This window comes from Ranitomeya variabilis, chromosome 2 (genome assembly GCF_051348905.1).
Source record: "Ranitomeya variabilis isolate aRanVar5 chromosome 2, aRanVar5.hap1, whole genome shotgun sequence".
Lineage (NCBI taxonomy): Eukaryota > Metazoa > Chordata > Amphibia > Anura > Dendrobatidae > Ranitomeya > Ranitomeya variabilis.
The window spans coordinates 605,563,050-605,576,769 of NC_135233.1; the positions used below are offsets into that span (position 1 = coordinate 605,563,050).

General features: G+C 49.5%; 1 protein-coding gene across 6 annotated transcripts in view; it reads right to left on the reverse strand.

Annotated features, from left to right (window-relative positions):
• The window catches only part of TDRD12 (tudor domain containing 12), a 227,304-nt gene that overhangs the window by 78,853 nt on the left and 134,731 nt on the right, over window positions 1–13,720 (reverse strand). For all 6 annotated transcript variants that reach the window (XM_077288673.1, XM_077288671.1, XM_077288667.1 and 3 more), the window contains 5 exons: window positions 11,420–11,450; window positions 11,230–11,280; window positions 4,294–4,351; window positions 3,890–3,991; window positions 3,623–3,811 (listed from right to left, as the gene is read on the reverse strand). In XM_077288673.1, coding sequence (XP_077144788.1) covers window positions 3,623–3,811; window positions 3,890–3,991; window positions 4,294–4,351; window positions 11,230–11,280; window positions 11,420–11,450 — 431 coding nt within the window. The remainder of the gene's footprint in view (window positions 1–3,622; window positions 3,812–3,889; window positions 3,992–4,293; window positions 4,352–11,229; window positions 11,281–11,419; window positions 11,451–13,720) is intronic.

Sequence of the window (13,720 nt, forward strand, 5' to 3'; positions counted from 1 at the left end):
TTTAAACTCTGGGAGGTTAGAGAAAACCTTAGGCGGCTTCAGAGGTCCTTCAAAGGAAATCCTCGGGTGGAAGATTAGAAATGTCCAGCACCCGATGGATGGAAGAGATTATGTCCTCGATTAGCGCTGTATTGCTAGGGGGGATTGGGATCAGGGACCCCTCTGTTTCCCTGTCTGAGTCAGAGTCACAGATGCCTTCCGAATCCTGTGTATCACTGAGGCGTCCCCTGGGTGAGCTGGGGAGGAGGCCTTCTCTGGTCGGAGACTGCGGAGATCTGCATTGTTTGCCCCTGGAAGGGGACAGTCTAGATGACTTGGAACTACGGTGTCTCTCCCTAGAAGGGGATGACCGTGTGCTATGGGATGACGCAGATGGACTTGACCTATGGGTCCGCTTGCGTCCTGACCTAGACGTGGATGTGCCAGGTCGTTCTGTTCCTGAGTCAAGCTCTCCCTTTGCTGGGTAGCGGTCATAGCCGAGGCATGACTCTGCAGAGCCTGAAGCAATGTGGAGGTTTGGTTATCTATAGACTGCGTCATAGATTGCGACCTCTGAGCGACCCATTCCGGCGTGGTATTAGACACCGAGGCATTGGCAGGGGCTTCTTGGGGCTTGGATGCAGTAGTCTGGATGCAGTCCTGGCAGAACGTTACGTGCTGCCACTGGGGCGATCGGTCCATCAGGCTGTACAGAATGCATAATAGCAGTCCTGCCTGGTTCTCTTAGACATTGAGCCCGGCATAGTGCACAGAGTGCAGAAGGGCTGCTATGCAAAGGACCTTACAGGGGTAGAGAAACCTATAGCGGAGCCTTATAGGTAATATGGATTCACAGCCGAGTAAAACAACTCAGCTGTGATCTTACCCCACCAGTATGCCCCTAGGTACAGCGCCGAAGATCCACAGTCTTGTGCCCCCTGGAGACTGGCTGGCCCGGTCCTGCTGACCAGGAAATGCAGGGTTAATTTTTGCTGCAGTAGAAATGGCCACCAGAGGCAGGGGGAGAAGGGGGCGGCAAAGCTGTGTAAAAACGCGCCCTTTTTGTCTGGATCCACCCCCTTTATGACACTCATCAAAGAGAACAGATGATACACAGTCTACAATTTTATGAAAAGTAGCAAAAAACTTTATCACAATTATTAAAAACTGAGAACAGGTAGTTAGAGAAAATATATCACACAAACAGATTGGTGCCATAAAACAGCATAGATGGGAGGCATGAAACAGGGAGTTACTAAGTCAAATAACAATAATATGATAGGCACCCCAAAGGTAGTGGATCTAAATAGCCTAAATCATGAGGAAATACATATATCCATAGCCACTAGCTATGGGTCCCCATCCACAACAAAGTCCCAGACTAATAAACATACCAGAAAGCGGTGGAGCCCATAGTGACATGTAACTGCAATACCGCCGCTATAAATGACATCATGTATTTTTATAGCATTATGCCTATGTATATTGGTAATGTATACATGTGATTATAGAGCATTGTCAAGTGTATGCACTGTTTCAAATTTAGGCATCTTGGCATGTGTTGTTGTGTGGGGATTTACATTATATTCTTTTGGCTATAGTCCACTTTCTTTTCTATGGCTTCCCTTGGGGGGTGTATTACTCCATTTTTCAGGGCATTGCCCCTTGATGCCATATCTAGCCGTGGTTACCACTATCATTCGGTGCTGTTGTATGGTCACCGCGTATATACTTACACTCATTTTCTGTGAGCATGCCAGGTCCTCTGCGCGGGCGACCGGTCCGGGTCTCTGCCGGGCGGTTGGTGGTCATGTGGGGCCCCCGCGATCATCTTTCCCCGTTGGAGGTCTCGGCGGGCGCCGGCGTCGTGGGTTGCCATGACTACACTAAATGACTTCCAGTATCGCGGGTAATCACTTCCGGTGGCGTGTCTTTAGCGTGTGTATTCCGGCAGGTAATAGCATCATACATCGCCGTGGTAACGCTGTATTATTTCCGGCATTGCGACACTATCACTTCCGGGTACAACCCTTTTTAAGCGCATTCCACAATCTAACTAATGCCCCCTGACGAAGGTTTTTTAACCGAAACGCGCGTTGGGGAGAGGCGTGCTCCAGGCGAGTTGGACTATATTGCGGTGGTATAATCGTGATTCTGCTTTACATTCTCATTTTTTACTGCATTTGATTGTTTAATACTATAGCGGCAGTATTGCAGTTACATGTCACTATGGGCTCCACCGCTTTCTGGTATGTTTATTAGTCTGGGACTTTGTTGTGGATGGGGACCCATAGCTAGAGGCTATGGATATATGTATTTCCTCATGATTTAGGCTATTTAGATCCACTACCTTTGGGGTGCCTATCATATTATTGTTATTTGACTTAGTAACTCCCTGTTTCATGCCTCCCATCTATCTTGTGTGCTATATTTTCTCTAACTACCTGTTGTCAGTTTTTAATAATTGTGCTAAATAAAGTTTTTTTGCTACTTTTCATAAAATTGTAGACTGTGTATCATCTGTTCTCTTTGATGTGTGTTATATATATGATGATAGGTCATATTATGGTCGTATCCTTGGTGTAGCATTATTGTCCGCTATATTTGTATACCATGCGTACTGATACTATAAGTGGTTATATACCCTTTATGACATGTAGAGTGTCATATTTGTCATCCGGGGGGCGGAGAGGAGGCGGCGGCTACAGCTAGGCCGAAGATGGGGCTTAAATTAGATGCCTGATATGCCCAGAAAGGCTCCAGGCCGGCGCGGAAGTCCGGGGGGGGGAGTTCAGATCTGAACCGGACCCCTACGGATTTAACGGCAGGATAGCGGTGGGGCTGTAAGCGGGAGGGGGGCCCTGTGAGGGGTCCCCCTGAGGCAGTATAGAGCTGGTGCTGCCACAGAGACAGGGGCGCAGGGAGCCATGTGTCTGTATGTGCCATGCCTGCCTGTACTCCCCCCGGCCCCGACAGGGGCCCGCAGCTGGGCTGGGGTCCCTGGATGCAGGCGCAGTGTGCTGGCCCATTGCTGGGAGCTGTAGAATGCTGCCTGTACAGGCCCTACCTGAGGCGTCTCAACCTAATTCCCCCAGAGGGGGATTAGGGAGGGTGCTGTTGTCACCTTCAGGGGCCTTTATCCTCACCTCGAGCTTAACCCAGAAACAAAGAGGAATTGGGGAAGGAGGGGGGGGGGGGGGGGGTCTCGACTTCGAACCAGCACCCGAGGGACTGGGGAAGGAGCGACATGGGGAATAGTTATCTCTACTTCAACCGGGCACCCCGTAATAGGGGGCCGAGGAAGGAGCCATGCCAAGAGTCTCACAGGAGACCCACTTTTCTTCATCTGTAATCCGTCGGGAAAAAAACGGAGTAAAAAAATCTTAGGTGTGCCTCCTATGCGACACTAAGCAAAAACTGGAGAAGGCTGACGCCGTCCAGGGGTGTATACTGCAGAGGAGGAGCCACGGTTAATCTTTTTCAGATTATGCATAGTGTCGCCTCCTAGTGGACAGCAGCATAACACCCATGGTCCTGTGTCCTCCAATGAGGCGACAGAGTAATACTGAGGAGCATGCTGAGACAGTTTATTGGCGACAGAGTAATAAAAGGAAATTTAAAAAGACACCCCAAACTTACTCACCCCGTGTTTGGCTGGTAGTAATTTGTAGGCCATAGATGCACAGCTTAGATACGTCAGAAGAGGAGGCAAATAATATATGGGATTGGATCCATCAGGACAGATGACCAGTGTATCGAAGCCCTCAGCTATCGGCGGCCAGCAGTACGACTCTGTCAGATTTGGTTCATCGTAGCCGCACATGATCAGTCGCTGAAAGAGACGCAGAATGAAACCTCTTACCATTGTGCTCAGGGTTATCACACAGACGAGATTTTCCATTACAAATACCTTTTTAATTTCCGTACAGAGCGACGTGTCGTCCATGGTGGAGCACGGGGCCAGTAATTTGCTCACAAATACGGCATGCTCTGGATTCATGATTTTCCGAGGCTGCAAGAAAGTGGAGTTGGCGAAAGTTGCAGGGTTTACCATCACATAGAGAAATGAAAACTGAAGGCGAGCTTCTCGAACCTCTTAAAGCTGCTTTCACCACTTCCATCAATGGAAGTGCGAAAATCAGCCATTAACAGTAAATTATTTGTTATAGATACATATGGAAAAAATACTTTGGAGTCATAATTCATAAAGAGCAGGGCCAGAGAAGTGCACCGTGCCGTGAGAAGTGCAGCGTGCCGTGAGAAGGTCACAACTTCCACTAGTGCACAGACAAATAATAGAACAGATAATCCTACCTTTCTGGACTCCTCTTCCGGTAATTGCCTCTGTGTAGGGCTTAAGAACTGAAGAAGCCTAGGATGATAAGTGAACCGTGAATGTCTATCTCATCTTATAAGCACAAAATAAGAAATAATCTGCAACCTAAGGCTGAAGAACCACGAGTTGAAGACCACCGCACTGCAGTATTTATGGCCAACTGGCGCAGCTGGGCTAATGAAAGTCTGACATGTGGAAAGTATTCCATTTTTACCTTTCTAAATAATGTCTTGCCCCATTGACCCAGGTCTTAAAAACAATCTTCGGCCCCTCATCCTCCGTGTACAACGTTTGACCCTGTAGTACCCCAGTGCATAACGTCGGCCCCATTCCCCCCAATGTATAACATCTGACCCCTCGCTCTACTGACTCTATAACTGCAAAGTGCAGACCTCCTCTGGTATTAAAGGGAACCTGTCATCCCCAAAATCGAAGATGAGCTAAGCCCACCGGCATCAGGGGCTTATCTACAGCATTCTGTAATGCTTTAGATAAGCCCCCGATGTATCCTGAAAGATGAGAAAAAGAGGTTAGATTATACTCACCCAAGGGCGGTCCCGGTTCTGTTCTGGTCCGATGGGCGTCGCGGTCCGGGGCCTCCCATCTTCCTACGATGACGTCCTCTTCTTGTCTTCACGCTGCGGCTCCGATGCAGGCGTACTTTGTCTACCCTGTTGAGGGCAGAGTAAAGTACAGCAGTGCGCAGGCGCCGGGAAAGATCAGAGAGGCCCGGCGCATGCGCACTGCTGTACTTTACTTTGCCCTTAACAGGGTAGACAAAGTACGCCTGAGCCGGAGCGTGAAGATAAGAGGACGTCATCGTAAGAAGATAGGAGGCCCCGGACGCCCATCGGACCGGACTGCAGCGGGACCGCCCCTGGGTGAGTATAATCTTAGCTGTTTTTCTCATCTTTCAGGATACATCGGGGGCTTATCTACAGCATTACAGAATGCTGTAGATAAGCCCCTGATGCTGGAGTGCTTAGCTCATCTTCGATTTTGGAGGTGACAGGTTCCCTTTAACATCAGCACAAAAACTGTGCATTCAGAAAGAGGGTAAGTTTGGTGAAAAAAGGAGATTTTTGTGTACTCACCGTAAAATCCTTTTCTCCGAGCCAATCATTGGGGGACACAGGACCATGGGGACACAGGACCATGGGTGTTATGCTGCTGCCACTAGGAGGACACTAAGTAAACACAGAAAGAATAGCTCCTCCCCTGCAGTATACACTCTCCTGCTGGCTCTCAGTGAACCAGTTCGGTAACAAAGCAGTAGGAGCTTAATATTTAATAAGGATGAACTATGTCAAAAACCAAGTTAACCCAACAAAAAACAAAGCCAATAGGCTAACAGGGTGGGTGCTGTGTCCCCCAATGATTAGCTCAGAGAAAAGGATTTTACGGTGATTACACAAAAATCTCCTTTTCTCCTACGCCTCATTGGGGGACACAGGACCATGGGACGTCCTAAAGCAGTCCCTGGGTGGGAAAAAATTAACTGCAATTGCTTCTTGCACCCACAAGTTACAGATGCGGCACAGCCGCCTGCAAAATTCGTCTGCCGACGGTCGCATCTGCCGAGGCTTGAGAGTGAATGTGGTAATGTTTTGTAAAGGTATGCAGGCTGGACCAAGTCGCAGCCTTACAAACTTGTGCTGCCGAAGCTTGGTGCCGGATGGCCCAAGACGCACCCACTGACCGAGTGGAGTGAGCCTTAATCCCTGCTGGGACAGGAAGACCTCTGACTCGGTAGGACTCATGAATAGCCGAACGGATCCATTTGGCTATTGTCACCTTGGAAGCGGGAAATCCTTTCCTCGGTCCTTCAGGGAGCACGAATAGGGCATCTGACCTGCGGATAGACGCTGTCCGCTTGATGTATCTCCTAAGAGCTCTCACTAAATCCAGTGTGTGAAGGGCCTACTCGATGCGATGAACTGGTGCCGGACAGAGTGACGGTAAGACAATCTCCTCATTGAGATGAAAAGAGGATACAACTCTCGGTAGAAAAGAGGGGGATGTCCTCAAAACCACCTTATCCTGATGAAAATTCAGGAACGGAACTTGAGAGGACAGAGCCGCCAGCTCGGAGACTCGTCTTATAGAGGTGACCGCAACTAGAAAAGCAACTTTCCATGAAAGGAGAGACAGGGAAACCTCCTGTAGAGGTTCAAAAGGAGCCTGTTGCAAGACTCCGAGGACCAGATTAAGATCCCATGGTTCCAACGGCATCCTATAGGGGGGCGCGCGATGGAAGACTCCCTCAATAAACGTCTTGACCTGTAATCTGTTGGCAATCCTGCGTTGGAAGAGAACAGACAGGGCTGAGATCTGCCCCTTGAGAGAACTAAGGGCGAGACCCAAGTCCAAACCCGTTTGTAAGAACTCAAGAAAGGAAGGGATGGAAAAATGTAGAGGAGAACGTCCTCGGTCGCTACACCATGAAAAGAAAGTCTTCCAAGTGCGATGATAGATACGCATAGACTTAGGCTTTCTAGCGTTGATCATGGTAGCTATGACTTCTGGAGAGAAACCTGCCTGGGTTAGGACCCAGGACTCAACGGCCATGAAGTCAAACACAGGGCCTCTGAGTTTTGGTGGTAAAAGGGGCCTTGAGATAGCAGATCTGCGCGAATCGGTAATCGCCAGGGAACGTCGGCAACTAGTTGAACTGGTTCCGCGTACCACGCCCGGCGTGGCCAATCTGGCGCAATCAGGATTACCGGTACCCTCTCCGCTCTGATTTTCTTGATGACTCTCGGCAGGAGAGGAAGCGGGGAAATATGTACGGAAGCCGAAAATGATGCCACGGGAGTACAAGAGCGTCTGCCCCGATGGCTGCCGGATCGTGGGACCTAGCCATGAAGTCGGGAACCTTGGAATTCAGCCGTGAGGCCATCAGATCCACGACCGGGGTTCCACAACGACAGCAGATCTGGTGGAAGATCTCCGGATGGAGAGACCACTCCTCGGAGTCGAGGCATTGCCGACTGAGGAAGTCTGCCTCCCAATTGTCCACTCCCGGGATGTGAACCGCAGAGATCATTGAGCGGTTTTCCTCGGCCCATCGGAGGATGTGGCCTACCTCTGTCTTGGCCGTCCTGCTGCGGGTTCCCCCTTGACAGTTGATGTATGCCACTGAAGTGGCGTTGTCGGACTGAATCCTGATTGGGCGACCTGCTAGGAAGGGATGGAACTGGAGATGTGCCAGCCTGATCGCCCGGGTTTCCAAGATGTTGATTGGAAGGCGTGATTCCTGGGGGGACCAGCGGCCCAGAGCAGTGTGATGAAGGAACACCGCTCCCCAGCCTAAGAGACTGGCGTCTGTTGTCACAACCAGCCAGTGTACTGGAAGAAAATACTTCCCTTGATTCAGGGAGGATTTCAATGTCCACCACCTGAGAGACTGTCTGACTCGCCGGGAAAAGAGGAACCGACGGTCTAGGGAGAACGGGTTCCTGTCCCAAACAGCCAGGAGGGCATGCTGTAGAGGATGGAGGTGTAGTTGGGCAAATGGCCTCCATAGCTGCTACCATCCTGCCGAGGACTCTCATACTGAAGAGCAGAGAGTGAGCGCGAGGCTGAGAAAGCTTCTGTAAGACAGATCTTTTCCGGGGGAAGAACCAACCCCCGGGATGAGTCGAGTATCATTCCTAGAAAGGAAATTCGCTGAGCCGGCACTGGGGAAGATTTTTTGAAGTTTATCTTCCAACCCAGGCGAGAAAGGGTATCTATTTGTGATGGCCACGGCTTCCTTGCAGGAGCGGAAAGAGGGGCCTTTGATGAGGATATCGTCTAAATACGGGAGCGCCACCACTCCTCGGGTGTGGAGTATGGCCACGGCAGCCGCCATGACCTTGGTGAATACCCTGGGAGCAGTGGCGAGGCCGAAGGGCAGAGCAACGAATTGGAAGTGATCTTCCTGAACTGCGAAGCGATGAAACCTTTGGTGAGAAGGTAAAATAGGAATGTGGAGGTACGCGTCCTGGATGTCTATAGACGCCAGGAACTCGCCTTTTTCCATGGAGGCGATGACAGAACGAAGTGATTCCATCCGGAACCGTCATACCCTGACGAACTTGATCAGCAGTGTTAGGTCCAGTATGGGCCGTACTGTACCGTCCTTCTTTGGAACAATGAAGAGGTTTGAATAAAAACCTTGAAACCTTTCACTTTGATGGACCGGAATAATAACTCCGTCTTTTCTCAGAGAGCTTATAGGTTTGAAGAACTCTGATGCCTTTGCCCTGGGAGAAGACAGGAAAAAACGGTTTGGAGGACGAGATAAAAGATCTATCTTGTATCCGGAGGACACTAGATCGCGTACCCACTCGTCGTGAATGACCGAGAGCCACACGGCACTGAAGGAAAGCAGTCGGCTGCCTACTTTGAGGGTGTCCCCCGGATACCGCAGGGAGTCATTGTGTGGAAGGTCTGCCCGTTCTGGTGCCTCTGGATCCCGGCTGCCTTGGCCTGCCTCTCCATGAAGGGGAAGGCTTAAAAGAGGCCTGTGAACCTCTGTCTCCACGTTGTGCCTGGCCGGAACCGGGAGATGTGGAAGTAGAGGACCAGTTTGAGTTGTAACGAAAATTATCGGGACCAAGCCTGTGGTTGCAGGTTCCTAAAGGGCCGAGAGGGTCTCTGTTGTGGAAGAAATTTACTCTTCCCTCCAGTGGCGTCAGAAATTAACTGGTCGAGCTTTTCACCAAAAAGGCGACCGCTCTCATATGGGAGAGAAGTCAATGACTTTTTGGAAGTAGAATCCGGACGCCAGTCCCTGAGCCATAAGGACCTCCGGATGGTGATGGCATTTGCTGCTGCTTGAGAAGCGCAGTCAGCGGCATCCAGGGACGCGGTCACTACAAAATCTCCAGCTCTGGCTATCTGAGTAGCGAGGTCTGCTATCTCGGGGGGAAGATTGGTATCCAGTACTGCTGAAGACAAGACCTCAGCCCAGTGGGTCATAGCCTTAGCCACCCACGTAGCGGCAAAAGATGGAAAGAGTGCGGCCGCTGAGGTTTCAAAGGCTGAACGCACCATATTGTCGATCTGACGATCGGTTGGATTTTTGATAGAGGCGCCCTCCGAGGAGGATAAAACAGATTTCATAGCCAGGCGCGATACTGGAGGATCTACTGGGGGAGATTGTGACCAATCTTTTCTTAGATCCTGGGCAAAGGGATATTTGGACTCCATGGGCTTCTGCCCTGTGAATAGTTTATCTGGACGGATCCTGTGAGATTCAACAATTTGCTTAAACTCGGGATGAGTGGTGAACACTGTGTGAGCTCGTTTGGTCCTCTTAAAGGACACGGCCTGATCCGTCTTAGATAAGGGTTCCTCCTCAAGTCTCAAAGCCTTATTCACTGACTCAATTAGAGAGTCGAGAGTCTCCTGATCGTGATGAAATTCCTGATCTAGGGACGTATCAGAATCGTCCTCTGAAACAGGTTCTCTACTAGCCCCAATGGAAGGGGAGCGAGAAATGGAGCTCTCAGAACCTGAGAACCGTTGATGGTCTGGGGATATGGCATGAGTCCTTTTCCTGGAAGAGTGAGAACTCCTTGGCAAGGTACGACACCTGGAGTACGAGGGGTTCTGACCATCGGAAGCGTCGTCCGTATTCGTGCCCTGGTTAGAGGAAGGGTCTCGGATCGAGTCTAACGCTTTTGCCAGGGATGCCATAGACCGGGTAAGGGAGGTAGCCCATTCAGGGGGACTAGGCTCACTGGGTTCAGTGTCCGCAACAGGTGGTTCCTGTGCCGTCACCGGTTCACAAGCTGTGCACAATGCAGTATTGTGACCGCGGGGTAATGATACCTTACAAGAGGTACATGCAGCGAAAAATACAGTGTGGGTTTTCCCAGACTTTTTGTGAGGCTTTGCTTGAGACATCATCAGCGCCATCATTAGCTGCACTCCTTCGTGGGGTTGCCGCACTAAGGACCACCCACGGACACAGGCTTAAGGTGCGGACCTCCCATACCCTGGGGATCAGGACCCCCAGCGCCTCAGCCCCCGCAGTGTACTCACGGTAGATGCGGTGGGCCGGTGCTCAATCCACCGTCGCCATAGTCAGGGAGGGGGTGGAGAGCTTCTGCCACCATGCGTCATCCGCTACATCAGTGGTGATGCAGAGGGGGGCTGCACGGACGCCATATATCCATATATATCATATCCAGCTATGCACCTGGCTCCAGGAGAGGTAGATGGAGGGCTACTCCATGTGGTCGCCTGCTATGGAGGGGGGAGATCGGAACGCGAAGGAACCGTCGCCCGTAATGTGAGCTCAGGACTGGCATCCAACGTTGCAGGAAAGGATACGGGAGGAACGCTCCACGTACTTGCCTGTTGATGGTTCGGGGGAGATTGGAACCTAGAAAGGAACCGTCGCCCCCATTCGCTCCGTTAAGGAAAAATAGAATAAAAAGTAAAAAGCTAAAATAAAAATGGTGGGGTCTGAAAGCAGACCCAAGTGCCTCCTACAGACACTAAGCAAGAACTGGTTCACTGAGAGCCAGCAGGAGGGTGTATACTGCAGGGGAGGAGCTATTCTTTCTGTGTTTACTTAGTGTCCTCCTAGTGGCAGCAGCATAACACCCATGTTCCTGTGTCCCCATGGTCGTGTGTCCCCCAATGAGGCGTAGGAGAAATAAATGACACACACAGCAGTATCCACCTATAATGGAGATTGTGATCCCGACGTCCCTCTAACATGTGCCTGACCTCACAAATGCTCTTCTGGATGAAGAAGCAAAAATTCCCACAGACGCCTCCAAAATCTTATAGAAACCCTTCCCGAAGAGCAGGAGCCGGTATATATCTGTAGAGGGGCTGACTCCATAATAATGGCTATGGATGGGAGGTGAGAAAAGCTCTTGGAGGTGGATGCGTAGATAATTTTCTTTACTTACTTTGTCATGATTTGTTTTTTGTCGAATTCTGGCTTCTTCTCACCAATCGAGCTGAAACAGAATATTCATCACTTTTCATTTATTCTTTCCAGTGATTAAAATATTGGACAAAACAAAGCTGTCTCCTGTGACTCAATAAGACGCTTCACACAGAATTCGATAATTATAACCAGAAGAGACAAAATCTTACCTTAGTTTTGCCAGCGATTTCGCGGTGATCTCTAGATGGAAAAAAAAAGTGAATTTGTAACTACTGACGGCATTATACATGTTGTACAGAGAGTGACAGTTTAGTTGATTTTTACATTTTTGCAGCATTTCTTTAGGTAGAAATATATGGATTGTGGCATGTTTTTGGATTGGGGCCTTACGTTTTTCTTCAGGCGATAAACTGGTGCGGATCACAGACTATGCTAAATTAATTGTCAAGGTAATTAAACTAATCTTGCTACATCATTCTCAGTTTAGAACAGCAACAAAGCGAAAAATAAACCCGAATCAGCAAAAACTTCCTGACAGGAGGAAAGACATGCATTATTACCATGCTCAGCGTACTACAAGTCCCATCATGCCCTTTTTACCCTCTGACCCTGTATAACCACAGTAGTGTACCTTCCTGCAGATGCCTTTCGTCGCCGTTCAGCCGACCCCAACAGTGGAAAGCGGGTGTCCCCATGATTTGTGAGAATCCACCAAAAAAGATAAACCTGCTGGCGTCCAAAGACGTTGGATAGGAGATATAATCCCACTGCTCTGCAAATCTGTCTTTTTGGGGTCTCCCTCCTATTTATACCCCATCCTTCCTTCCTCCCCAAAGTCCTTAGCTTTACTGTCTCTTTGCCTGTATTTAATATTTTCTTTCAGTTTCCCCGCAGATCTTTTCTGGGTCTTGGGACCCTTTTCTGTTTCAGAGAGATTCAGGATTTACAGAGCCCCCCAAGCCTCCTATCCTCCTGATCTGGCCTTACTTTTCAAGGGTCTGCACTGCTCCCGTGCTGAGCGTACCGTGTTAAAGGGTATCCCCACTTATCAGGACCGCAGCTATTCTAGCGGCTAAACATTTTTTCCAAGCTATTATGTCCTTTTCCAGGAAAAATCCCCCCAGACAGCTCCCTATAACATTGGTTACTTTGTTTGTGCTGTGAAACATCTACCACGTGGTCAGCCAGGCTCCCTCTGCATCCAATGCCTTATCCCCCTGCCTGCCCAGGACCACTAGGACACCTTCAGGACCCTCTCCCTCAAATAGGTCTGATCTTTGACACAGGTAATAGGTAACTTGCTTAGTCCGGATGAATATTTGCTCCCTTTGCTCAGTCCGGAACCCGGGGAGGACACCACTGACTCGGACTCTAATCCAGAATTTAAGCTGGTCTGAACCATGGAGGACCTTATTCAGGCAGTGAGGCACCCTCCCAAGTCAAAGATGAGTGTCTCTTCTTCCAAGAAAGCGATTTCCTTACGCAACAGGCTGTCTGTCTTAATGATGAAGACTTTGACGATCTGGCTAAAGAATGAAATCACCGGGACGGAGGATACCTTCTTCAGAGAGGTTTGAGCCCTTCTTCTTCTTTGCAGGAGAATTGGTTATCAAATGGGCTCCTTGAGTCAGCCTCAAGTCTGTCTAGAGACCATTTCTGATGCGGCGTCCTTCAGCAACAAATAAAAAGATTGACTCCCTCTCAAAAGCCGGTTTTTCAGAAGAATCGGCCTTGCCTGCCTTTGTAGCGTCCTGGGCCAGCAAGGCCTGAGCTAAGCAACTCCACCAGGGGTTATCTTCTGTGGTTCCTCAGCAGGAACTTCTCTTAATCTCTTCTCGACTGCTTCTCACCTCAGCTGAAGTCCTACGTTCAAGGCATTTTTTTGTGCAGCTCATGATGCAAACTGCGCTGTTGCCAATTTTATGGTACTTTTGCACTTCACTTAGATCCTGGTCTACAGACCTGGTATCCACACTGGGCTCTCCTTCAGAGGGTACAAGATCTTTAGGAGACTTAGAGGACATAATCAAGGATATTACTGGGAGCAATAGTACTCCGTTACCCCAGAACTGTAGAACTTCACAGTCATTTAGGTTCTCCCAAAGGTTTCGATCCTTTCGAGATCCTTTTTCCCCACGAGTGACAAAAAGTCATCTTGAGCCTCCGATTCCAGGTAGCCCTCTTTAAGCCTAAAACATCCTGGCACACCCCGTCCCCTGCCACAAAGCCCTCCTCTTCCAGATCCTCCATTGCATGAAGGTCTTCTACTCATATCACCATCTTGGATGGATTGACATTTTCTCTCTCTCGTGGAGATCTGAGTGTGTCATGTGGATGATGTGTGGGTCAGGGAAGTGTTATCTCTGGGATACAACTCCAAATTCATCTTCTGTCCCTAAATGGGTTCTTTCCTTTTTACCGTCCGATGGCACAAGCATTTGCCTTCGTCCAAACTATCCATCTACTATAGGAGTGCCCCATCTTATTTCTTGGATTTCTTCCTTCTACTG